Source organism: Fragaria vesca, linkage group LG2 (genome assembly GCF_000184155.1).
Source record: "Fragaria vesca subsp. vesca linkage group LG2, FraVesHawaii_1.0, whole genome shotgun sequence".
In the NCBI taxonomy this organism is placed as follows: Eukaryota; Viridiplantae; Streptophyta; class Magnoliopsida; order Rosales; family Rosaceae; genus Fragaria; species Fragaria vesca.
Window position 1 is genome coordinate 21,169,319 of NC_020492.1, and position 25,849 is coordinate 21,195,167.

The window sequence follows — 25,849 nt, forward strand, 5'->3', positions numbered from 1 at the left end:
AAAAAAATAACTCGAATGTTAGTCAATTGCTTCATATACTGAATGCGTTTGCCATGGCTAGTTTGAGGCTCTGAAAGGCACATGCCCATAAGAAGTTGTCTCATCACTCACAGATGGATATATATTCAAATATTCAATCCATTCTTACACTTACATGCCAAACAACATGGCAATGTAGCTGTCTTTCTCCATCAATATCTGCATAGATACAAGTTTTATATATAAATCGAAGGCGAAAGATAAGAAGAGCTGCCATCCATTCAAATTTTCTCAAAGGTTCATACATATATATCTTCAAAGAGACAACAGTAGACATTTCAATATAATTGGATGTTGATTGGAGATGATTGCTCTATGTCTCTCCTAAAACTAGAAATCTACACAGAACATGAATGTTAAAACTTCCTACTTCTCTTGCAGCAGATAAAGGGTCATTCACTACAGCAAAATGGATATAAAGGCTATCCCAAAAGTTTTTTACCTGCAAAAGAAAAGAAGGGTGTTGTGATGTGAGGAAGGATTCGATTCAGAGAATTAAAGATCTGAGAATAATGTAATGGCTTCAATGTCTTTGAGATAAAACTTTCTTAAAAAGCTGTGATTTACAAGACAAATAGGCCGATTTTGGATTATGAAGACCATAAGTTGTTAGTTACATGAAGGGGGAAGTGACTTTGTACACTTGCATGCCAGTATGTCAGCCAAGACATTAGGAGCCACATGGTTTGTATACAAACAGATAGATGCATGCCCCTGTGCCCTCACTTGTGGCCTTTTGTGTATATATGCAAGTTGCTTGATTTATATATGCATACAGTACGTAACTACCCCCTGCATCTGTGTTTCAAAGAAAGACTTTTCTTTTGGTTTAAGATCATGACATACGCAGATCTTCATGGCTGAGTAATTCTGAGACCAAATCTGGTTCACAAGAAGCAGATATGCTATATATTCAACAAAAAAGAGAGAAAGTTCCTCTGTTAAGATTTAGGAGTTACTAGTTAATTTCTGTTTGGTTTGATTAATTAACCTATATTAATCTTAAAGCTGAGCAAAACATGTGCTTGACAGAATGCTAATAGAATGTGATATCCTATCATCTACATAGGTCAAATTCATAGAAAATGTTATCACTGATTTTAAATGATGAGGAAGGGAATAAATCAAATCAGAACATTGCTATTTCATTGACAGTAGATATGTTGACAAAGCAATGGATATGAGAAGAAATAAACAATCGACCTCTTGAAGAAAAGAATACCTAATTGATTGGACTGCGTTAGAGTTAGCATAATACTATTCAGGCCTTTCTTTCCACCCTTATAATGTACACCTGGAAGCAGAACCAAAAAAAAAAAAAAAAAACTTAAATGAGATATAAAATTTCAATTTTGTAGACAAAGAACAGAATGGTCAAGATATCAGCAAATACTTTCTTAAATAGTTGGAATAAATGGATCGACAGATATAACATACGAGCCTGAGTTGAAATTTTATGAAGGGAAAATTACTAGAGTTGTAAACCTGTTTTGGGTCAACAAACAGAAATGATATTATAAACTCAAAACAACCCGTTTCATAATCCACCAGTAGACTATATCTATCTTGTATTCATGTTTTAATGTAAACCCTTTCCATATCAAAATGTGAAAATCAATCACCTTCATTGTTGTAGGCTTGATTAATTGAAAGACCACTGCATCCCCATCCACCAAATCATGAGCTACTGCAAATCCTTTCCACCCACCGCTTAGTCCTGTCTTCCGGGCCAAGTAAATAGTCTCGTACTCATTACCCTCTTCGTCTACCAATGTCATAATTTCATCTTTCTTTGAGAGATAATCCTTGCAGAATTGGACTTGAAGACCCTGTTTGCAAAAAGAGAAATTTAGACAAAAGTTTATAAAACCCTGGCAGAATTGAACATATTTACAGGCATCAGGCTACTAGTGGATCAAGTTGGTTCTTCCTTCATACACAAAATAATACACAGAAGTTAAAGCCAACTTATTCTAGGACAGTAGGACACACTAATAAGGTCGGTGGAATCATTCTTCCAAACACAAATTTTGTGTCACATCTTCAGGTTAAATGATAACTACCACAAGACTAACTTCCAATTAACTGATAACTATCACAGAGCTAATGATCATCACAATTATAACAACCTTTCCCCTAGAAACACAGTAGGAAACTCTGAAATCTCACAAAACCTCAACTATATAGTAAATTGGTCATCATGGTTAAAACATGCAACTACATTTTTGATAAAAAAAGAAGAAACCTTCGACTAAATCATAACATAGGAAGCACATTGCTTGGTCCTTACCAGCCAGAATCCACCAGTGACATGTGATTGGAGCATTGTTTTCACAAGGGTCGGGTAATCAGACCCCAAATCCGACTCCAATTTCTCAGCTTTCGCCATAGCATCCGTTCTATCTTCATACGAAGCATACACCCTATTCGACAGATCCCTATGCTTAGAAGTAGAACCAGAATACCTTCTCGGTATCACCACTCGCTCAACAACATCCTGTCGCATCAAAAATCACAAAACATTGACATTTATTTATTTATTTATTATTATTATTTTTTTTGTAATCAAGTAATTAAGGGAAAAATGATGAAGACCATTTCTTTGTAGACAGGAGCAGCAGGAAGATTTGCGACGCGGGAGGACCTCCTCACCCCAACCATCTGCTTCTCGGCCTTCGGCTTGGGGGTCCGCTTCATCTGTGACAATCAAAGACAAAGAGAACCCAAAATGAGCTCTTCTTACACAAAACACAAATAAAGAAAATAGGGTTTAGGGTTTAAGGGGCTTTACAGGGGAGGGTTTAGGAGAGGAAGAGGTTTTAAGAGCAAGAGAAAGCTGAGGCAGGTTGAGCGCCTCCATTCTCTTCTTGTTTTCCTCCATCCTCTGCCTACGACTCTCCTCGTATGATACTGTCTCGGGTTTCGCCATTGTGAGAAATCACTGTTTCTGAAATTTGGGTTTTGGAAACAGAGGAAGATGATCGATATAGTGATACTGTGATAGTGGTGGAGATAGAAAAGAGCCTATGCCAGTGGACCGTTGGGTTCCCACCTCATATGGAGTAAATGTCGCATCACCCGCGGGTGGCTCACGGCTCGAAATCTGATTGGTCAGTGGCGATTCTTTAATTCTTTTTTTGAAAGGAAAAATTGGGGGAACTGGACTCCTATCAAATCAGCGTTAAATCCGATATCTGCACTCAAGCGTTCAAATTCAAATTTGACAGCCCCTGTAGTAATTAAGTAATTAGTAAAACTTTGCTTTGATCTAGCCAGTAACTTTGCTTTGATCTAGCCAGTAACTTTGCTTTAATTAGTAAACGGGTGTGTCCTGTATCGTTTCGTAAAACTGTTTTGGTAAAACTGAATTGTAAAATGCAAATGACTGATTAAATTACAAGTCTATGACTCAGTTTATAAGTTTATATACAGTCAAACTCTTTCTGTTTCTTTTTCTTCGAAAACAAAACAATTATCTGTCTGTACTCCTATATGATCATGAACGATTTATAAAATATATAAGAAAATATTGATGAGTAGTACCTTAATACATGATATTCAAACTCTAGCTCAAGTGCTTATATAGAATTGACACACATGTCATAAGTTCTTGATGCTCAAATAGATTTGATAATTCACATACCAATACTCCAGCCATTTTCCAGAACACTATCAAGAAGTTGATGTTTTTTACGAGAAAAGAAAGAATATTATGGAGATTGAACGAGAAGAACACTATCCCTCAGTTTTGTTTATAGAATATATCAATACAAAATTGCAAGCTCTTGAATCTCTAATTCATCTCCAGATTACCCAAGTCCCAACTATCAAGATCTCCCAACGTAGTCTCCAGATTTCCCAACTTAGTCTCCAGATTTCTCAACTTAGTTGTTAATTCATCTAGCCCATAAGAGAATTCAATTGTATTTAAGCAGAAAATATCGAAACTTTCACACCAGATTCTCCAAGTAATCACTATGATTCTGATCGTTCAAGCATTCGTCTCTACTTCATGATTCTTCAAGTATCAATTGATTGAAAAGGGTCAGGAGCTTTTAATTAACTCCAGCTGAATGAAATAGATGCGAAGAGAAGAAAAGTCCCAATCGAAGTTGTGACACAGAGAGAAAGACGAAACAAAGGGCAGAAGAGTTTCGACCGCGGTGTTGTTTTGAGGAAACAAGGAAAACGATAAAAAGTCGTTTCTCATTTTTATTCAGAATCCCTGAGTTGTATCTTGAAATTCATTTTGGCTGTTTTCCGAATCACCTCCACCAAACGCATATTACATAGTTTTTATATTTGTAAAACAGAAAAAGGGTTTTGCGAAATGATACCGAACGACACCTAAGTAATCTGTAAAACTGGGTGAAATGGGGCAGAAATTTAGGACGAGATACTGCGTTTCGTATAGGAAGGAAAGGAGGGATTGGATTAACCTTCATTTTAAGCAGTGGTGTCATTGACATTGATATAACCGATCGATGGCTTCATTAGAAGATGAACCAAAAGTTATAACACAAGTAAATTGATATCTATGATTATCTCTTCATCAAGCATCGATGGTGCATCCAAATGGATATATTTGATATTTCTAAATGAAGTTCTATGTTCATGTCTCTTAAATGGACATTATGGACATCCGAATATGATCGCTTCATTGCAAAAACTACATATAACCTGATAACATTTGGTGGTTTCTGATATACAAAAATCATTATCTAGGGACAAATGAAGCTCATTGCACTTGGATAGTCCTTCACTAAACCTGCAACAAGCAAAAAGCTTGAGTGAGACTAGTTAGGAATGAACTCAGAAAAGCTACCGCGTAAATGAGCAAGCAATGCAGACAACACACCAAGCCAAACTTGGCCGTTATTGGATCAACGAAAGACATTAAACACATTAAACCATGAATTCATTCACTTTTGTGATGGAAAAGCTGTATCTTTTATCTGCATCCCAGTATCTTGGCCCATTCTTTAGAAAACACATGCTTTCTATATAAACACAAGCACAGTTCTAGTTGTCTATGTAGAAGTAAATTGTTTCTTTTTCATAACACCTGGGTTCATGTTTCACATTTCATACAAATACAGCACACATGATCCGAGCTAGATATACTGAATCATGGTAGAATTTGAATTTGCTATAAGCCACTTCTAAAATATCTTTCCTTAAAGAGTGTCAATGTGAACATATTCTTAACCATCTTAATCTAGATACATCATAAACATTTTACTAATATTCTACATATCTTCCTTCTTACTAATAGTGATCAACTGCTATATTAACCCATAAACCTATCTAAGTTTCACAGCAAAACAGACAAGGAGATTGATAGAGTATCAATAGACATAGACTCTGCTAAACATCTCATATATAACTCAAGAAAGCAAAAAGGAAGATTGAATTTAGTAACAGAAATACAATCATAGATAATAGATTGTTAGTTAAACAAAAGAGAGCAAGAAGTAAATTTAACTACTACAAGAGTTAACCAGCGTAACATCTAAAATTACCTCAACTGACCTAACCTATGAGTCAAGTAACTTTTTGCACTCTTTAAGAGCTTTCCACCCTTGTGATGTACACCTGAAATAATAACACTAGTACAGTTAATTAAAAAAAAACATAAAGGCTGGATGAGAAAAAAAGAAAAGGGCACGTATCTAGCTTGAATCATTTGTATCATTTGAATCATTTGTATCTACTAGAGAAAAAAAAGATAATATACATATTTGCACAATTCCCTCCTAGAGCATTTTGTTGCTTCGAAAGAGAATCCTCTTACAGTTAAACAAGAAACTGTAAGTGGTCCTTATTTAGAGTTCAGTATGTACTTCTTGCTGATCTATTATAAACTAGTATACTAATCCCCTCAGTCTTGGCCTCTTGGGGTTTAGGAATTCCTCATGTATCCACCCGAGTGCTCATAACAAAGTTTAAAATGATCACCTTGAATGTTGTAGGCCTAGTCAGCTGAAATACCAATGCATCCCCATCCACCAATTCATGAGCAATCGCAAATCCTCTCCATCCACCGCTAAGTCCTTTTTTGTTCTCCAAGTATACAGTAGGGTACTGCTCGCCTTGTTCGTCTACCAACGTCACAGTTGCATCACGCTTAGGGAGGTACTTCCTGCAGAAAGAGAGTGGAAGACCCTGTTTCAAAACGAGAGAGAATATTTAGAAGATTCTCCAGTGGTAAATCAAAATGATTGTTACTTGGTACAAACTTAGAAGCAGCACAATGCACATAGAATGGTTCATAAACATGATTTGAAGTGTCAACAGAGTAAGAAAATGGGTTGTCCCAAAATCACAGATTCAATGCCATAACTTTGCAGTAACTATGACAGGACTAAACAATATGTGATGGCCATCCCTCCAGAAACACAAAGTTCCCAATTTCAATTATGACAACTACAAACACATAAATACTAGCAAGACTAAATCGGTCCTTACAGTACTTTATACATGAGATTAAGGTGTCCAAAACATGTGTACTTTTATACTAGCAATGCCATACAAGAACAATAGAGCACAAACAAACAATGGACAAGTGAGATAGTGGAGATATAAACCAATTATATTACCATCCAGAATCCACCAGTGACATGGGATTGGAGCATTGGTTTAACAAAGGTTGGGTAATCGGACCCCAAACCCGACTCAAATGCCTCAGCTTTCTCAGTGGCCTCAGCTCTGGAGTGCTCATCAGCATATACCCGGTTGGAAAAATCCCTATGCTTTGAAACCCTCCCATAGCTTCTTGGTAGCTTCACCTCAACCTGTCAAAAATCACAAAAATCTCCTCAAAGATTGCAACTTTTTTCCCCAATTTTTTTTATAAAAAAAAAAAAAAATTATGAGCTGAAAAATAAAAATGGACTCACTTCTCTGTAAACAGGGGTAGGCTGGGTGGCGACGCGAGCGGACCTCCTGACCACAACAATCTGCTTCTCCACTTTGCGAGGCTTCTGGCGCTTCATCTGAGAAATGAAGAGAAGAAGACAGAATGAGCTGTTTTTACAGAAATAGACAAAGGGTTTAGGGTTTTTGGGTTACCGGAGAGGGTTTGGGAAAAGCCGCCTGAGCCAGCTGAGGCAGATTGAGGGCTTCCATTCTCTTCCTGTTTTCTTCCATCCTCTTCTTTCGGGTTTCTTCGTAGGACGTGTTTGGCTTCGCCATCGCTACTTTTTCCAGATGAACCAAGCAGAAAGTTCTCAGCTTTTTTAGGGTGTAGAAGAGGAAAGGGTGGGAATTCAAGATTTGAAAGGATCGGACTCTGTTAACAACCCTTTTAATTCTCCATTTTGGAATCAAAGTCCTTCCGAATTACTCGGTAGTCATTCTGCCAAAAAAAACAGAATAAAAAAATTAAGAAAAGTGGTGCGGCTTGGGCCTTTTTACGGCCTAGGCGGACACAATGCGGGCCTAGGCGGTTTGGACGCTGGTGGGCTAACCTTGTTTAGTATAATCTGAACTTGGCCACGCATCAAACTCGTCAAACCTGGTGATATGCAGCTAGTAGTATCAGTAGAGTGCATGTCACCGGTTATCCAACAGAATAGCATGTATATTCTAAAACACAGCCGGTGGGACTGAGACCGATTCTAGCAATAGATAAGCAACCCACGATTCACATTCGCATAAGCAATTACGATTGTGGCTAGCATATGAAAACTAAGGTGGATTGATCAGTTCTGTTCATGTATGAACTGGAGGAAATATGCATAACCACAAGACAAGTACACTGATTTACATAACACAAGCACAACATCACCGCACCAGCGACAGCAACATTTTCTCATCAGTCTTTGTGATTAGTATTTGATCAAACCCAAATCCTTGAGCCAGGGTAACACCTCCTCCAATCCTTCCTTTAAGCTTCTAGGATTATAATCCAGCTCCTGCTTGGCCTTCTCACACGAATACGCCCATTGATGCCTTAGAACATAAACAGTCTGCACCCAAAATGAACCACAACAAAACTCATAAGCCTAAAATCTCCCACAAGCAGACATTACATCAAGCACCAAGTCGGAAAAAAAAAAAAAAAACAACATACCGGTGGACTGATCAGAGGAAGCTTCCCTGTAACTCGAGAGACGAGAATCGACACCCATCCATAGGCCTCAATCAGCCACAACGGGATGTTAAACTTAGGCCTCTGTGTATGAGTCAGTACAGCAGCTACATCAAACACATGCTTAAACGATGCGTTTTCGCCAGTAAGCAGATACCTTTCCCCAACTCTACCTTTGCTCATTGCTCCAATGTGGCCGTCCACCACATCGTCCACATGGCTAAACGAATACCTATCAGTCCCGGGGCCTATATACCCCGGCAATCGTCCATTGAATCTTTCTATGATCATCCGAGCAACCACATTGCCGGCGGTGAGCTTCCCGGGACCGTAAATCACTCCGGGATAGAGCAGCACTATTGGCAACCCCTCTTCCTGCGCAGCTTGTAACGCGATTTTATCGGCGGCGGCCTTGGATTTCTCGTACTCCGTGCAGAAGAATCTCTCGTGATGAAACTGTCATAGCACAAATTTGATCAGCAATGAAAATCAAAATTAAACATTCATGAGATTTCAAGAATGACGGCTGACCTGAGACTCGTCGGCGACGTGGCCGTCGGTGGGTCCGAGAGCGAAAAACGAGGACGTGTAGATGACTTTCTGTACCGTCTTGGTCTCCCTGATCGCTCTCAGCACGTTCTTCAATCCGGCGACGTTGACCTAAAAAGAATCGGAATTGAAAATCTGAGCTGCTGAGATTTTTGATGAATTGGGAGCTGAAATGATGAGATATACTTACGGAGAAGAAGTCGGAGGGATGAGGAAGCCAGGGCTCGACTAAGGCGGCGGCGTGGAAAACGACGTCGCAGCCGGAGAAGGCGGAGAGGAGGGAGTGGAAGTCGGTGACGTCGCCATAAACGAGTTCAAGGGAGGAGGAGGGTGGAGGGAGGGAGGAGAGGTCGCTGGTGGGACGGACCAAGGCGCGAACGGAGTGGCCCTGTTTTAGGAGCTGGTGGCATAATCTTCCTCCTAGGTAACCGGAGGCGCCGGTCACGGTTACTTTCATGGCCTCCTTTCGCCGCTTCACCACTGTGATCTGTCACAGAGCAAGGAGTTGACTCCGATTCAACAACGTTTGCAACTTTTTTAGTTTTTGAGAAGAGACTAGTTACAGTAGTACTTCGTTTATTTGGGTTACAAAAACATTAGAGAATCCTTAGTAACTGTAGTCTAGTCAGGTGAGGGTTGTAAGTCTCACGCTGTAAGAGCAAATCCACTTGTTTTAGATGGATCGGACTAATCCTTAACCCGGGTTAATATACTATTTATCTATATCAGTAGTCTGTCTCTAATATTACAACTAACGAGATTAATCCAAAGACTAATTACTATTCACATTATATAAAGTATATGTTACCTTTTAATATGATCCGTCAGATCTTGATCAGAACGGTTTATATTAAATTACTATTGGAGGAAAGGTGTCAGCCTCATGTGCAAGATTTGCCCCTCATGTGCAAGCTGATGTCATGTGGGCTCGGTTGAAAAATTGGTCTGAGGTAAGAAATGAGTTAATTCTCAACCCATGGTCCATCTAGGTAGGTCCTGCATCAGGCCCAGTTTTAACCTAGACCAATTTTCTACCGATGGATGCAATTTTTGGTCCAACCCTCAATCCAACCCATACAATTGGACCCTTGCTGCATTTGCTCTAAGAATGGTGAAACGAACCAGGTTTTACGTATCAATTTTTGTTTAAGTTTAATTTTAGGTGATCTTCAAATTATTTTTAGTAAATTGCGGTTTTCTTTGGGAGAAGATTGAACTTGAGAACCATTATTTGAGAAATGAAACACAGATATTGTCTATATATTGAAACTGATATTAGATCTCTATTCTGGTAAGTGCATGATACTGGAAGAAGTAATCTCATGGCCAAGTCCTGGTATATGTGCTCATTACTATATACAGAAGTTCCTTTTACATTTTACAACTTCCTCTAGTTTTCATTGAAGTTATTCATTTTGGTCTATCCTCCTTATTGCAAGAAAGAAAAACAAAGAAACCAAAAACTTCAGATCATCCCCTCAACCTTATTATAGTCTTGAGCGACGTATGCACTTGATTGGGTTTAAAGGGGCTTGCCTTCTTCTAAAGCTAAATGAGCGGCCATTTCCATTCAAGGAACTTGATTTTATGTCCCAATTCTCGATGTTTTTTGGAACACAGACGTCGAAAAGAACCTGACCGAGAACTCCATGGGCATTTATGGTTGGCGTTGCTGGGTCAGAGAGGTGAATTAAACCTTCATCTTGCACAGACCCTACTCCGTAATATTCTGTTGAGGTGGGCAAGAAGTCATCACTGGATGCCAATATCACTCCTCGGAACCCATTTGAGGCTCCTGCAGCTTTCCTAAGGCTACTGATTGGCTCAACCACGTCGTCATGACCTGCCTGCACACACAAGCTTTCTCCTTCCAGTTGTCTAATTCTCTGGGAATAGACTCCAGCTGCTTTACCAAGGAGCTCAGTTACAGCAGCCTTGTAATCAATTGGATAATGCCTAAAATGACCTGTGAGTGCCAAAATTTAAATCCAGTTAGAAGATTCCTATTTACATGTTACAACTAGATAGCAAAGCAAGTAAATATGTGAAGTGGGAAGGCAATGCTAAGACAATACTGGTATTTGCACAAAGACTTCTACTTCATAGCCACACTTTGATGCAAACTTGTATAGTGACTACACAGTTGAAATGACGGCAATGGTTTTATATTAATTTATTCCAGCTTGAAGTTACACAATTGTAGTTAATTCTCCTCCTGATATACACAAGCCAATTAACCAAACCTGCCCAGAACGCTGCTGGGTGCTCTGACCAAAGGAAGAAAAAAAGTAATGCTTGGAAATAAACCGTAAACTTAACCGCTTGTCTTACCACAAAGATCATATTATAATGGGAACAGAGTGCATATAGTAGTAATAAAATAATCAAGCATAGCATTCATTATCATTAGCTTTGAGTTTAAGTTTTGAAGCACACCTACATGAGGAGAGCCATTCCATTTTAATAGTTTTACATCTGCCCCAAGTTCTCGTAAGCGTTCAGCAAAATTACAGATGACTTGATAGGGAGCAAGATCGTCATTTTCTGAGCATAAAATGAGATACGGAGCCTTCATACCCTGATAAGAATGATGCGTAATGAGTAAAACTGTAATTCTAAAGCATATAGGTAACTACAGTGTACTAAGATACTTACAACAGTGGAGTAGAGAGTCTGCCAATACTCGGCACGTTGTGACTCGAACCTGCTGAGGAAGAGAGCATCAAGACCAGAAGCAATGCCATGTGCCACCCATGATGCTACTCTTGGTGGATGGGACATTTTCAGGACAGTTGGGTGAAGAACAAATTTAGTACCGAGATCACTAGTAAAATCCACTGGGCTGGAATCATATATATGGCCCGATATACAGTCTCTAACCAGTCGACAGTCATCCTTCACAGCCAAATAAGGAAATTAAAAAACTTGTACAAAAAGAATGTTCTAACTTGCAAAATATAAAAACACTTGACAAAATGGAACACACTGTTTATACTCTATACCACCCAGTGGAAACAACAACACACTGGGGGCCTACTAGACGAAGTGGGACCCAATGAAGCTCTATGTAACGGCAACTCCTTTTGGTCCCCTTATGTGATTATTACAACAATATATATATTTCTTTTTGTACATTAAATTATGGATTAAATTCAGTTTACCCCCTGAGGTTAACATCATTTCACTCCCCGTACTCTTAATTTTAAAAATTCACCCCCTAAAGTTTCTAATTTTCATAAATCATGCCTAATTGCTGAAATATAACATAAATCGCCTTTTAGGACCCTTTTTCTAAGATTTCATGCTAGCATTTAACCTCCCAATTAGACGGAATTTTAGCAATTGGGCCTGATTTATGAAAATTGGAAACTTTAGAAGGTAAATTTTCAAAACTAAAAGTATGGGGAGTGAAATGATGTTAACCCCAAACCTCAGGGGAGTAACCTGAATTTAATCCTTAAATTATCATTCAATAAAAATCCAAGGAAATGGGGAAAGAATGTATACCAGATTCAGTTTCGATTCACAAATTCCCTCAATTATCTGCAGAAAGGAAATAGCAGCCAATAACAGTTGCTTCATTAAAAGGATACTACATTACATGAACCGGAGAACTTCTTTAGAATAAAATATGAAACACCATACTGAAAGAAGTTTACCTGAAGAACTTGGTACATACAAGCTTTTGGACCACCAGAAAAAGAAGCAAAGACCACTGGGCAAGGCTTAACCTTCAGCTCCTAGATTAGTATGTAAATAAAAGAAATTATTACACATTAACAAGTAAAATCAAATTCCAAACAGAAAAAGGAAAAGACGTTTAGTTATTATTCTGTGAGGTCAACAGTTAATACAACTTTAGTCTCTTGAGAAATGTGGGGCTTCCATTCAAATGCATAGATCTGGATCACGAGTTCTTCAGATATGTTAATCAGTAAATACAATCTTAGTTTGATACTATATTTGATGAGACAACAGAACTGACCTGAACAAGTTCATTTATAATATCAGTTGCTAGAGTTGTGGCCTTCTCAGGGAAGAACCTGCAGACACACATTATGTCTATCAAACACTAGTCCAACGTCAAATCATGAACAAAAATGCCACCCTCTCATTTTAGAGGCAGCAATACATGTGAATTACTACAGCCCTCCTAAGGTTGGTCCATAGAAAAATACCTCATCTTATAAGTATGTATTTACAGAATCAAATCTGGAAATACTAGTATTTGGCATAGACTATCCATCCCCCAAATTAAACTACTTTCAGCATGGAACACTGATTTCATAATACAAGAAACATTCAAGCAGAAAACATGTCCCACCAAGGGCACCATTTCTTTTTGATTTAGCACATGGAACATCATCAACAATCAAACCTAATTGTCCATACCAAAAACGTACTTGCTCCTTTAAGAAACAACTTACTCGCAGGTTTGGCAGTAAGGAGACTAACAATAAAATGAAGCGCCTATAGAAACAAAATCTCCAAACCCAGAAATACCACCAATCACAATCTCACTCAAATTACAATAAGAAACAGTCAAACCCAGAAATGAAAACGCCCAACAATAGCTATGGTGAAGTCAAAGCAGAAACCTTGAAACAAAAGCAACTGAGAACTCACATATTGAGAAACTGAGAGTGGCAGACTAACGAGTTCCAACCCAAAGACGAGTAGAGCTGCACATAGTTCTTCAAATGCTTCTCATCGCTAGACATCCATGCGAACACCACCACTATCCCTTCAATCCCATCCTTCCTCCTCTCTTTTCTTCCCCAATAATACCGACCCCCAAATCCCCACATCTTCAATCTGTCTCCACAATCCTCTCAAATCCAGCCTTCACCCAAAACTTGACTTATTCAATATATGAAAGTCAGAGACAAAAGTCACAAAACCAAATTGGGTAGAGCAAAAGATTGAAGCTTTAAGCTTCCGGGTTGAGCTCCCAAGTTAAATTTGGAAGCTTTGTATTTGGGAGTGGCCAACCTGGAAGCTTGTGTTGGACTTTCTGCAATTTCTTGTTCTGATTTTCTGAAGGCTTTTCTCTCTTACACTTCGCCACAAAAAGCGTGCCACATCCATAGGAGAGCTGGTTTCAGACTTTCAGTTGTACAAAACAACTGAAAATACCAACCTAGCCCTGGTACCTACTCGGCAATTTACGTGAATATCCCTATTCGCACTAGCGTGTCGAGCACGGATTGGTGGAGGTCTCATGGTTTGGGATAGAAGGATAGACCTGCAACAAATTAGCCACTGACGTGAAGGCTAACAAATCTATTTGTCTTATTCAGCAATGCTCAGCTAACTTGTGTTCATCAGTTCATGTTCCAAAAGAGAAAAGCTATGATCTTGATGCACTATTATGTTCCATGTTAATGCAAAGAACTGAACTTGATTCTAATTTTTGGTTCTGGTTGATGTAATTTTTTTTTTTCAAATGACCTTGTTCTCTAACTTTCGGCACAAGACTTGCTTCCAAACAAAACAAATTAAATTTGATTCTATTTTTTCTTCACTAAAATCCTAAAACCCTATCTTGGCAAAGAGGAAATTGAAAAATTTAGAAAATTACAGTACAATTTCAATGAGGATGGAGCAAGTTGACTAGAGTAATATGGCTTAAAATTTATCCTTAGTGCATTGTAAGTTATTTTAAGGTACTCCTTATCTTGGCAAGATGTTTATATAAGGCTAGTAGGCAGATAAAGCCAGTATATATACCATGTTTTCAGCTGATAAGGCCAGATTTGTCTTCAGGCATCCCACACCTCACAAACTGATCATATATACAATACTGTGTACAGCACACAGATGCTCACACACACAAGGTGATGACAAAGTTTTAGTTTTCATAGTTGTCCATCCACTACCTAGTAGCCAAAACCGTTCCTCAGAAATCCCTTCTCTTTTCTTTGTCTTGGATTCCCTACAGCTAATGCAGTGAACCTCCCCACACCAAGGAAATGAAATGGAGTAAAATGTTTAAGCAGGAAGTAAGAAATTAAGATACTCATCACTTCTGTTAGAACTTAAGTTTTGCATAATTTGGGAGAATGAGTTTGCTAAGTAGTTACTGAGTCATCTCCACTAGTAATTTTTCAAGTGCCTCACTTGTAAGAGGAATGTACAAGCAATCCTGGCCATCAGAATGCCTTCTGGTCTTGACCAACTCATGATCTTTGAATTCTGTCAAATGGGAGTTGAGCATAGGACGGCTACCAACAAGGAAGCGTTCTCGACAGGTTGCAAACAGATTATCAATTGGCATCCCTGAACAACAGATATTATTGAAATGGATTAAGAAAAAGTAATAGCTCTGAGAATTCATATAGGCTTGTAGGTGCTTACCTTCTTCTTCAGAGTGAGATATTTGATATTCTGCAAGAATTTTGAACACCCCCTGGGCATTGGGTGTCAAACTCTGTAAAACTATAACAGCATTTTTGGCCGTTTGGGTGGTATTGCCATGAGCTAGAATCAAGGGAAAGAATGTTCCTTCAATCTTGTATGGTGCAAAGGTAGGAACATGATACCAGCACCAGTTGAATTGAGTGTGAACCATCTTCTTGTCCCACACTATCAAATGAAAAAAAGGTGTGACTGAACTTGACTACATAACCAACTTTTTAATGCAACATTTCTTTCATGCAGACAGTTTAGCAGATACTTGAGGACAGATAACGGTAGGAGTAAACATAAAAAGGAGTTTAGCAGATATTTGAGGACAGATAATGTTAGGAGTAAACATAAAAAGGAAATTTCACTTCCCCAAATATGGAATTACTAAAAAAGTAGATGGCATTAAAAAACTGAACAAACACAGAAACAAGAAACTATCATAGCATGACACTACCAGCTAAAGTATTATCTAAAATATAACAAACACTAAAGAGAGTAAACTTACAAAGAGGTGCATTCACATGGTCGATAGAGGCCACAATACGAATATTAGGACACGAAGCAACTCTTGCAAGATACTGTTGGGTTTCAGAGTCCCTTAATCCAGGTCCATCAATGTTGTGAATGATTACACATACAAGAAATTCACTTGTCCTATCCTCAGACGCATCCAAAAATGCAAGAAGATCCTCCACAGATCGAGAACTATAGGGTTGTTGATCTTTGGATGAGCTCTTCGAAGGAGTCCTACGTCTGGTTTTCAATTGATCCCATAGAACTTCAGCTAAGGATGTCAAAACCTATATTTAAACATCAGGCAGTACATTAACAAAGATAGTAATGTTGAATTTTGCCTATCAGAACATAGTTCTACAAAATGGCACAATCATATATTTCTGAGGAACCATATGCCAACTAAACAGTACCTGCTTTATATTTATTGTTGGAAGATATCCATTGATAACAAATGCCGAATACTCAGTCAGGGATGTTGAAGCGAAATCTTCAAGCAAAGTTTTTTTAGACCCAAACCCGTACATGAGAAGTCCAAGACCACACCTAAGAACATGAAATAAGGTGAGTACAAACATGTCAATGAGTACAGTACAATGTAAGTAAGTAGATAAGCATACAGTATACTAAACACACAAGACCAGTTACAGAAGTTGATAGGTTAAAGATAATTACAAAAGGCAGATCACAGAACTTTTAAACTCCAATCTATGTCATATTGGAATTAAAACAATAAATTAACGGGCATAAAGTCCAGAAAACATTCAATGGCTAAAAGAATAGAATGCAGTCCCTGAGATAGAGAATATAGCTTCCTACAAAATGAATGAACCGGAATGTAGTAAAAGAACTATGATCCAAAATGTGGCAAAATCAGCAATGGAATGGAATAAGTCTATCAACTACGAATGACTTCAAGAAATAACCTTTAGTGTTGGCCTATATCCAACACTGAATTTGAAGCCAATAACCTTTGAATTGGTACAATCCTTACTCTAGAATCCCAAAATAGTTAGCTATCCAACATTAGATTCAAATCTGATGAAAATCATAATCACTCTAAACTCAATCCTAATTCAAATAGCATTTAGAAAGTGATGACTGATCAATCTATAAAGCAAATTCATACCTGAGATCAAAAGCCCATCTGGGGTACAAACTCTTATAACTGCTAAGCAAATCCTCGATCTCTTTCTCATGTTTGGGTTCAATATTAGATAAAGCTTCCCTCAGTTCCTGCCCATTTCACAAACAGATTCCAAAGTTTCAATCTTTAACAAAAAGCAACGAAATTTGATGAGAGATTTTGACGGAATTGAAGGCCGGGCTTACCTGTTCGTCGACGATGTTGATATCGGAGAGCTTAGAGTGGGATTTCACGGCGGATCCACCGAGCTCCTTCGCCAGAAAGTAGTTTCTGGAGAACCCAAACTCTTCGTCGTCGGCGTCGTTCACATCCATTGCCCTCCGATTTGAGTTTGACCAAGTTTGACCACAGCCCCAATCCTAAGCTCTGGATTCTCGGTGCCCTAGTTGGTTCTGTAGTTGCTGATTTTCCCGCGATTTTTACCATCTCTGCGGGAATAAGGGTTGGGCTGAGAGTTGGGCCTTTTCGAACGGCAGAGGAGTGGCCCAATTTTTATTGGGCTTCTTTGGTTGTTGTATGGACATGACGTATTAATGACGTGACAACGGAAAGTAGTTATGGCAAGCAATAACACCACGCATTTATTTTTGACCGGCTTGATAGGGAAACCAATAAATGATTTTTGCAAACAGAGCAGAAAGACACTTTATTATAGTGTCTGAAACTAAATGTTATAGGGATTTATAAACCACGCGATTCATTTACATAATAGAGTAATTGAAGTCTTAATAATGAATGATTCTTGATTTGTAGCTTAGCTTGTGTTCCGAGAGAATTTAATCATTTAGTTAGTTCATAACAATCTCGGTTAACATTAATAGCTTGATTAAATATAACATAAAGTCGTAAATCATACAGAAGCCTGTAAATGTTAAAATTTAGTGGCAATGTGAGTTAGGTCCACGATTTGTTAGATCGTGAATATATAAAGAAAGAAATGCTAGAAAAACTTTCATAACAAGGTAAAAAGAATAAAGAAAAATAGATAAATAGATGTAGGACACCAAGTCAGTCAACATAGATTAGTTCGATTCATGTATCAAACGGTCTAGGTAAATCATTAACAAAATTTCACACGCGTCTATATAATTCAAGACCGAATGAGAGATACATTTTAAAGACAACTGATATGCTTTCATATATTTTTGTATTGAACCGAACTACTCTATCTCCTATTTTTGTATGTCTTCATAGATAGGTACATTGATGTGCGTCCATAAGTTTTCATTTAATAAAGGAAAAGAGCAGAGACGTAGAGAAAAAGGAACACACACACACGGGGACCGTGGCGTCTGATCCCTGGCGCAGGATAGCCAAAGCCAAAGGCACATTACACAAGGCAAATAAGGTTTTGATTGATTAGCTTCTCCACCACTACCAAGAGAGAGCCAACATCACGGAATCAATCTCCCAGAAACCCATCTTAATCCTTCTTCCCTAATCCGGTGACCCTATTTAATCCCCCCTCTCATTCTTGTTCCCCACCTAATTAAACCTCTTTTAACTGTCTCCTAATCACCACAGCTTATTACATCGGAAGAAACCCAAATCGCAGCACCAACCCAACTCCATTCACTTGCTACTTACAACATCTGGGGAGTTTCTGGATTTGATCTGGGTGCTGATCTGTGGAGAGAGAGAGAGAGAGAGGCTATGGTGGGATGAAGAAGAGAGAGAGGAATGGCTCGTGGAGGAGGAGAATGGGGAATTCATAAAGCGGTTAGAGGCAAGTGGTGTTGTTCTTACAAGAAGACCACTCTCATCGTTTGCTGCATTAACATTGTTATTGCTCTCTATGTTCTTCGCTCTCTCTACGCTTCTCTCTACATCTATTCCGACAGAGATTCACATCTCGGTACTTTTATCTCATTTGTTTCTTCATGATTTCCGTATTTGCTGTTTTTTTGAGACAAACCCAGTTTGCCAATTCAATGTTTGAATGCATGTTTTATTAAGGAAAGATTTTTGTTTTTGGCTTCGATTCAGCTGTTGAGTACACTCCGGATCAGATTAGGAAAATGGAGGAATCGGTTAGGATTCGGAAATCAGCTGAACCTCTAGAGCTTATTAGATTGGTAAGGGAAAGGATTCGAGTCTGATCTAGTTTGGTTGAGGATTTGCTGGGATGTTGGTTTTGATGAAGGGACTGTTTGTTATGACAATTAGGTGAAGCAACTGAAGAAGGAGCTTTCTGACGAGCATTCGGTTGGGGTTGAATTGCCGGAGTCTTTGAAACTGAAACTAACCAATGAGATAATTGACAAGTTAAAAACATTGCCTCCCAAGGCAAATGTCAGTGAGCAAAGAGGTTAGTGCACCTCAATTTGAGTTATTTTCGCCTGCCTGTCTTTGCCTTTCGAGATTCATGCAGTGTATTAGTTGGTCGAGGTTGTAAAATTTAGATCTTTTAGGACTGCACAGCTAAAAGATTCTATGCTGCCCTCTCCTCCTTGAAATGAATAGAAGTATGAATGTACATTTTCATATTTGTTGGGTTTTACACTCTTATATCAAACTAGATATAAGTGCTGATGAGAAATTCTTAAGGTGTGGTTGTTTTTGTATTGTTAGTCATGATGGAATGAAGTCTGCTGTTCTCCTGAGCACATTTGAGATAGATTGGTGCTGGAGAAATCAAAATATTCTTATCACTGTTATATACCTAATCATTATTTCTTTCAAGTAATACTAATAATATGACTTATTAGTGTTGGGAGCATGCTTTCTTGTTTGTTTTATCTCTTATGAAAACACTTGATCATGTAGCATCACATGGCATGCTTTCTGTTTCCCAATTCGAGTGATAGAACTAGAATCTATAGAAGGAAATAACAGTAATTGAACTGAGGTTTATATCTACAAACAAGCTATGGTACCAGGTGTCCAATTTTTTTTTTTCAGTAATAAAACTAGGAATTTAGGATTGAATGAAATGACAATAAGGTTTATATATACAAACAAGCTAATGTGTATGAAAGAGTTTAAGGCGATATTGTTTTTCTTTCTGTTGGGTTCTGTTCTGTTCTGTATCTTTGTTGTTTACTTTTTAATTGAGGATCAACCTGCTTTCCTGATAGTGTCATAGCTTGTTATTCTTTTCCATTTTCTATGACAACCAGATTACAATAAGGATGTGAACCAAGTGTAAATTGTACATTTTAAGCATATTTGCACCTTTCTAGAACTATATGAATGATTGGTGACAGAGTAGAGCAGAATCCCTAGTTAATGCAGCTCCTTTTGCTGATATTTCTGTTTTTGGTGGATGGTGGCCTGGATAATTCTTATTACACTAGTAGGAATTACAATATTATCCATGCAACTTGGGACTTATTTTATCTATGCGACTTTGGAATTACTGTATTTCTGGTGTAAGAGCCTCTTCCTTGTGTATGTGTGTTTTTGTAGTAGGGTTTTTCATGGTTGTTAGATGTATGCATCCTGTGTGTTTCACTTTTAATTCTAGATAAGTGTAATGGATTCTTTCACTTGTGTAGTACACATATTCTGCTCAACAATGAAATTTTCAAACCTGAGAATCCCATATACATTCTACTTGTAAACCTTGACCTTTGCATATCTACAAAGCTTGAAAACTATCAATACCCGTGTTTATTATATTGTCTTTTGCAAAACTATTATTACTGATTATTGCCAAATATGACAGTGTAATGAGCTGAGTGATACATGATACTGTGATTTAGTTCTATCTGTTATTTACTCGTCATGTCCATGGTGTTTTCTTAAACAAACAGACTTTGCTGAAAGATGGTGTACCGAAAAGCTTGAACAAGCTAAACAGGTGGTCCATGAGAGAGGGACTTTAAATTCAACAATTTCTCTGGAGGAAGCAGGTATTCTGAACTCTGTGTTCCTTTTTTGTGTACTTTAATCTTATCTGTGTATGAAGCAAGTCTTTTAGTAAAATTATCAGTGGTGTTTACTATTCTGAGCTTCATTGTCTGTAGTAATGCTAGTAAAAGCTTTGGAGTCTGATAGGACACAGATGTTGGAAGACATCGGCCTTTGGATACCGTCTGAAGTTGTTAACAATGAACATGACGATAAACCTGAGGGTGAACTGGGGGATGAGTTAGGTATTTCATCAGTTCCTTTTCTACCCCACCTCACTGCCCCTTTTACGTTCATTCCTAGAAGTATAGGCCATGATAATTATCTTCTCAATTTTGAGTGATTATTATTATTTTTTCTGCCACATACTTGTTATAGTATTAATGTAATGATCTTTCCCTCTTGAAGATGAAATTTTGCCCGGCAGGCCTCTTCCACCTGAATGCCACGCCGAACTTCATACTGATTATGATGGTGCTGCTGTAAGATGGGGGCTTAACCACCACAAAGAAAGTGCAGCTGACTGTTGTCAGGCTTGCTTGGTTCAAGCAAAACGTGCCAAGCCTAATGAAAAGAAATGTAATGTATGGGTTTATTGTCCTGCTGAAGATGGTTGCCATTCTCCAGATATCTATGAACATAGACTTGGAGAGTGCTGGCTCAAATTTGTAAGAATCGAACAACTTTTCATTATTATTTCTATGAAGTTTCCTTCAGATTATTTCTCATTTATGTGGATTCGCTGGGGTCTAATATCTTTATTTCTTCTAATAAAATGCAGGCGGAAACACCTAAGCTTAATTTTAAGGACAAGTATCCGGAGTCATATAGACGTTCACACCCATCTGCGCCCGTTCTAGTTCCTTGGGCTTCTGGCATTGTTGGTGCAGCATAAGAGTATTGTCCTACAAAAACGACAAACTCTTGTCATTGTCAGGTGACCTGTGTAGGTTACCATGTTCTGGGAGAATTGCAAAAAGCATGAAGAGACTCTACCGGAATCTGTAGTCATTGTCTCCCTGTGTTTGTTATATTTTTAATTGTTTTGTGAAAAAGATAGAAGTAGGGAGAAAAAAATTTAGGGGACTCGAGGCCCGGGTAAAAAGGGTATGTTCCATGCTGTTGTTGTTTCACAAGTCATTTTTTGTAACACGGATTGTTTCATGGTCTTGGTGCTGATAATTCAAGATAAAGAAGTCTTGGTTAGAGGCGAAGCGAGTTTTGTTAGACATATGGAAATTTTTCCTGTGAATTATTAACTAATGGGAAATGTGAGTTTCTGTTTTTGAAGACTTGGTAATGCTCCTTTTCCACAAGTGAATCCAAGTTTTCTTCTCTTTTGTACTCATCGGTTGGTTTTGTAGCTTTGAGAAGTTAATAATCCCATTTAGAGGCCAGTTCCTTATGCCTGATTCACTGTAAGGTTGATAGGGTCTACATAACTGAATCTCATTCAGCTGGTTTGATATTTGTTATTTTATTGTTCAGATGAACTGGACTTGAATGAAATCTGTGAATAAAGATGAATGTATTTTGGTTTAGAAAAAAAAAAAAAGAAGTTCGAAGGTGTTGTCTTTAGGACAAGGCATATATCTACATATATCATGTAAATGGCTCAAGTAAGATGACACTAATAAAGATGCATGGTGATCCTTATATACAGTGGTGGAAGTATAGCTGTGGCTATCACGGTTATAGCCATATCGATAATCAGCTTAATCAACAGCTGGGAACATATATTAGTCTACTAGTCATATATAGCTATAGCCATATCGATAATCAGCTTAATCTACAGCTGGGAACATATATTAGCCTACTAGCCATACATAGCTATAGCCATATCGATAATCAACAGGGTACATATATTAGCCTATTAGCCCATACCCAAATTAGCTCACAACCACCAGCCCATCATTCGCTCTCAATTCCTCAAATCTCACGGTCACAGACGTAAGACACGTTTCCTAAAAAAAAGAAAGACCTACAAAAAAAAAAAAAAATTACATGTGTCCATACAAAATTAGTCATATTCACTGTAAAATCCTGGTTCCGCCACTGCTTATATATGACTAACATTGCACCGTGAACTTACACTGTCGTGTAGACTTTTTGGAGTTTGAAATCCCGACTCATTCAGGCATTGGAATCTCACTTTCTATGATGCAGCAACAAGCAGCAGCCAGCATATATGAAACGTCGTACGCACTAGATATAGATAGACTTCCCTTGCTCCCGAGCTAGCTAGAGATCAAGCATTGGCGGCATCTTCTAAAGTGAATACTGCTTCTACTATAGGGGAAGTGCCCTGCCAATTTCTCCTCCTTCGTTTAGAACGGGCACGACCCGGCCCGACCGTTTTCCAAACCTAATAAAACCCAAGCCCAAAATGTTCGTCTTTCTTATTTGTTGTCGCTGAACTTGGAGAGCTGCCCGCCGAAAGCACAGATAGAGAGTTTGGTCTTTCCACGATTCCGGCCACCGGTGGCACAAAGTCAGATGAACCTAAAGGTAAGACATCCTTTTCTGTTTTACTTTTCGTTTTGATTGAATTTCTGCGCAACTCGTTTGTAATTTTGGTTCTCAAGTTCGGCACTTTCTTCAATCCAGTGTTCTGTTTACTAATTCTGGAATTATATTAGAAATTATTTGAGTTATAACATGATTTAGTTGAAAACCTGCCAATGTGTGTTTACTGATGAGTAAGAGTAAATATTAATGAGATTCAAAAAGAAACCACAATGAAAGATCAACCACTATATTCATAAATATATTTTGTCCCTGTATGCATCCTATCTGTGGTTTAACATGGAGAATGGTGAAATGGGGCAAGGTTTGTGTGGACCAAATGTATAACTGGAATCCTTGAATTCTCGTGTTGGATGTTGGTTTCCTTGTTTGTAGTAGTAATCTTGTTAGCTTAGCAACTCTATTTAATGCTTTATCTAGATGTTTTTAGTAGGTGTTTCATTGTTTAGGATAGGTAAAGTTGTGTGGTGTGGCAAATTGAATCATATCCAAGCATTGAGATCAATTGCTAGATATCATTTTGTACACTTAACATGGTGATTTAGATTTTTCTGTAGATAAGTTACTTAGAATGTTTCGTTTCATATGCAGTGAAAGGTCAATCTGATAGCAAGTAGAGCTCCCTGCCATGGCGCTTGGCAATAACTCCATTCGTGAAACTCACTATGACATACTATCTGTTAAGGAAGATGCAAGCTATGAAGATATCAGAACAAGCTACAGATCTGCCATCCTTAATAGTCATCCTGATAAACTGCAAGCTACATCTGAGTCGGGAGATAGGTTCTTGAAGGTGCAAAAGGCTTGGGAAATCCTCAGTGATACGAGGTCTCGTGCACTTTATGACAACATGCTAATAGCTTCTAGACACGACACTTTTGTAGCAGATGATATCAGCTTAGAAGATGTGATGGCCGAAGACGCAGGAGAGGTCATTCAACTCTTTTACCAGTGTCGCTGTGGGGATTATTACTTTGTTGATTCTTCTGAGTTGGAGAAAATGGGGTACTCTTTGTTGAGAGATGGTAGCAAGTTATCTTTTGAGGCACAAACTGCTCTGCCAGCATCACTAGTCCTCCCTTGTGGGTCTTGTTCTTTGAAAGTTCGTATATTGATCAATCCAGACGATTTTGTGTCTATTGATCATCATCAATGAATGTTGTGATATTTAAACATACTTGGCTTGAAAGCTCTAAACACAAAACCCAGTGCAATGTTTCCAATGATTATTTTGTCAATTGATGTGGATGTGACTATAAGCAATGATTTTTGGGTTCTGATTAATTGAACTGAGAGCTTGGATTTGAGAAAGGGAATACAAAGGTATCCCTCAAATGTTAGGCTTTCCCCACAAACAAGTCGACGGCACAAGTTATTTTTCCCTTCTGCTAAATAAAAACACTTGCCAAGTAATTGATCTTTAAACTGTTAGAACCAATTCAACCAATTCACAATCCGATCAAGAAACTTGAACGCCTACTTCCCTCTTTCCTGGTAAGAATTCTTCTTGACTTTCCAAATTCGTGTTCAGTATAAAGATTCGATTTTTATTAAAAGATTGTGTTTTTGAGCAATCCTGAATTGGAAACAGGGTCCTGATCCCAACTCCCGGAAATGGGTTCCTCCCAGAAAAGCTCCCAATGGAGGAGCGTCTTTGACGGCGTGAAACTCAAGACCATCCCATCAATGCCAGAAGCTCTAATGGCCGAGATCAACACTGCAATTTGCAATCTTGAATACGCACGCGCCACTGTTCTTCTCGAATCCACGTCCCCTTCTTCTTCCTCTTCTTCAGTCTCCAACGATGAGAGCTCCTCTGCTCAGCCTCAGTTTGATGCCCGGAAAGCCGATCAGGCTTATAAGGCAGGCTGTGCTGCCTTGGCTGCTGGGAAGCTCGATGAGGCTTTTCTGTCGTTGAACGTTTCGCTTTCGAAATGCCCACCTGATCAGACCTCTGCTGTTGCAAAGCTTCAGTCTCTTATTTCTCTCACGTCTCAGCAGCTGCACAAACCCACCAACTGAATTTATTGTTGCCTTCTTTCGGGGCGGTTGTATTAGTGCTCCAGAGTATTGAAACTTCCGAGTTCAGAGCTGTTGGATTAGCTTGTTGTATAGAATTTTCGCCATGTTTTCTGCCTAGTTTGGAGTTATAATGATGCAACTGCAATGCACCTTTTGTTGAGAAAAGTTGGTGTTTCCATGTTTATGTGGTAGCATACAATGTGGTTTTGGAAATAGGAATGTGGAGCTATTAAATGAATCTAAGTAGATAGGATGGTGATGACTTTCATGTGGCTTTAAGCTTTACAGCTCAATATAGGAGGTTGATCATTGTCTAAGATGTGTTTGATTTTCGGGTTATTTGAGATTATATGCTTTCTGTTATGATGTGTCATTGAGAAATGAGTCTGCAGTACTGTTGTTATGTTGAAAATGGAGGAAAGTAGAGGCTTATTAATGTGGATACTAATTATATGATAATGATGATATTGATATGAACCTGCCATGTTGTTCAAAACAACAGTTCTGTTAAGTTTTCCTTTCTGCATTAATAGGGCTTTTACCAGTAGTAGCCTGATATTTCTTTCGTTGCTAGAATTTTAATCCTCAGGGAATCTTCTGTATCAAATTATACTCATGAGATCCTCTGTTCTAGTTTTCTTCAATATCCTGAGGTTAGATGAGTCTGGAAATGTAAAATTCCGGCGCTGTAGTCTATTCTT

General features: G+C 38.4%; 7 protein-coding genes across 8 annotated transcripts in view; 2 read left to right on the forward strand and 5 right to left on the reverse strand.

Annotated features, from left to right (window-relative positions):
• Positions 1 to 2,968, reverse strand: part of LOC101291895 (B3 domain-containing protein At5g42700-like) — a 5,415-nt gene extending 2,447 nt beyond the window's left edge. The window contains exons 1-4 of the mRNA XM_004292772.1: positions 2,831 to 2,968; positions 2,698 to 2,736; positions 2,330 to 2,536; positions 1,662 to 1,868 (exon numbers count right to left, since the gene is read on the reverse strand). Coding sequence (XP_004292820.1) covers positions 1,662 to 1,868; positions 2,330 to 2,536; positions 2,698 to 2,736; positions 2,831 to 2,968 — 591 coding nt within the window. The remainder of the gene's footprint in view (positions 1 to 1,661; positions 1,869 to 2,329; positions 2,537 to 2,697; positions 2,737 to 2,830) is intronic.
• Positions 2,969 to 4,632: 1,664 nt separating this feature from the next.
• Positions 4,633 to 7,347, reverse strand: LOC101307953 (B3 domain-containing protein Os06g0194400-like). The gene is made up of 5 exons (XM_004291071.1): positions 6,939 to 7,347; positions 6,639 to 6,833; positions 5,998 to 6,204; positions 5,562 to 5,634; positions 4,633 to 4,807 (listed from the first exon to the last, which is right to left on the reverse strand). The coding sequence occupies exons 1-4, from the start codon at positions 7,032 to 7,034 to the stop codon at positions 5,605 to 5,607; spliced, it is 528 nt and encodes a 175-aa protein (XP_004291119.1). The 5' UTR covers positions 7,035 to 7,347; the 3' UTR covers positions 4,633 to 4,807; positions 5,562 to 5,604.
• LOC101307656 (putative dihydroflavonol-4-reductase-like) lies at positions 7,263 to 9,267 on the reverse strand. Its single transcript, XM_004291070.1, has 5 exons — positions 8,871 to 9,267; positions 8,663 to 8,791; positions 8,114 to 8,587; positions 7,509 to 8,009; positions 7,263 to 7,396 (listed from the first exon to the last, which is right to left on the reverse strand). Exons 1-4 carry the CDS (start codon positions 9,135 to 9,137, stop codon positions 7,869 to 7,871), a joined length of 1,011 nt encoding a protein of 336 aa, XP_004291118.1. The 5' UTR covers positions 9,138 to 9,267; the 3' UTR covers positions 7,263 to 7,396; positions 7,509 to 7,868.
• A 736-nt stretch (positions 9,268 to 10,003) lies between these two features.
• Positions 10,004 to 13,760, reverse strand: LOC101308247. Its single transcript, XM_004291072.1, has 7 exons — positions 13,307 to 13,760; positions 12,666 to 12,723; positions 12,340 to 12,420; positions 12,188 to 12,223; positions 11,336 to 11,575; positions 11,117 to 11,258; positions 10,004 to 10,646 (listed from the first exon to the last, which is right to left on the reverse strand). Exons 1-7 carry the CDS (start codon positions 13,486 to 13,488, stop codon positions 10,168 to 10,170), a joined length of 1,218 nt encoding a protein of 405 aa, XP_004291120.1. The 5' UTR covers positions 13,489 to 13,760; the 3' UTR covers positions 10,004 to 10,167.
• A 999-nt stretch (positions 13,761 to 14,759) lies between these two features.
• On the reverse strand, positions 14,760 to 17,130 carry LOC101308535 (origin recognition complex subunit 2-like). Its single transcript, XM_004291073.1, has 6 exons — positions 16,934 to 17,130; positions 16,731 to 16,837; positions 16,015 to 16,147; positions 15,594 to 15,888; positions 15,038 to 15,265; positions 14,760 to 14,959 (listed from the first exon to the last, which is right to left on the reverse strand). Exons 1-6 carry the CDS (start codon positions 17,060 to 17,062, stop codon positions 14,760 to 14,762), a joined length of 1,092 nt encoding a protein of 363 aa, XP_004291121.1. The 5' UTR covers positions 17,063 to 17,130.
• A 1,116-nt stretch (positions 17,131 to 18,246) lies between these two features.
• Positions 18,247 to 22,060, forward strand: LOC101308832. Of its 2 annotated transcripts, XM_004291075.1 has the most exons (7): positions 18,266 to 18,603; positions 18,735 to 18,823; positions 18,915 to 19,056; positions 20,504 to 20,602; positions 20,717 to 20,845; positions 21,009 to 21,268; positions 21,382 to 22,060. In XM_004291075.1, exons 1-7 carry the CDS (start codon positions 18,429 to 18,431, stop codon positions 21,493 to 21,495), a joined length of 1,008 nt encoding a protein of 335 aa, XP_004291123.1. In that variant the 5' UTR covers positions 18,266 to 18,428; the 3' UTR covers positions 21,496 to 22,060. The 2 variants fall into 2 exon arrangements, with proteins under 2 accessions (XP_004291122.1, XP_004291123.1); XM_004291074.1 differs by having other exon boundaries at positions 18,247 to 18,603; positions 21,009 to 22,060.
• Positions 22,061 to 23,008: 948 nt separating this feature from the next.
• On the forward strand, positions 23,009 to 24,282 carry LOC101292187 (DPH4 homolog). Its single transcript, XM_004292773.1, has 2 exons — positions 23,009 to 23,108; positions 23,718 to 24,282. Exon 2 carries the CDS (start codon positions 23,755 to 23,757, stop codon positions 24,280 to 24,282), a length of 528 nt encoding a protein of 175 aa, XP_004292821.1. The 5' UTR covers positions 23,009 to 23,108; positions 23,718 to 23,754.
• Positions 24,283 to 25,849: the final 1,567 nt, after the last annotated feature.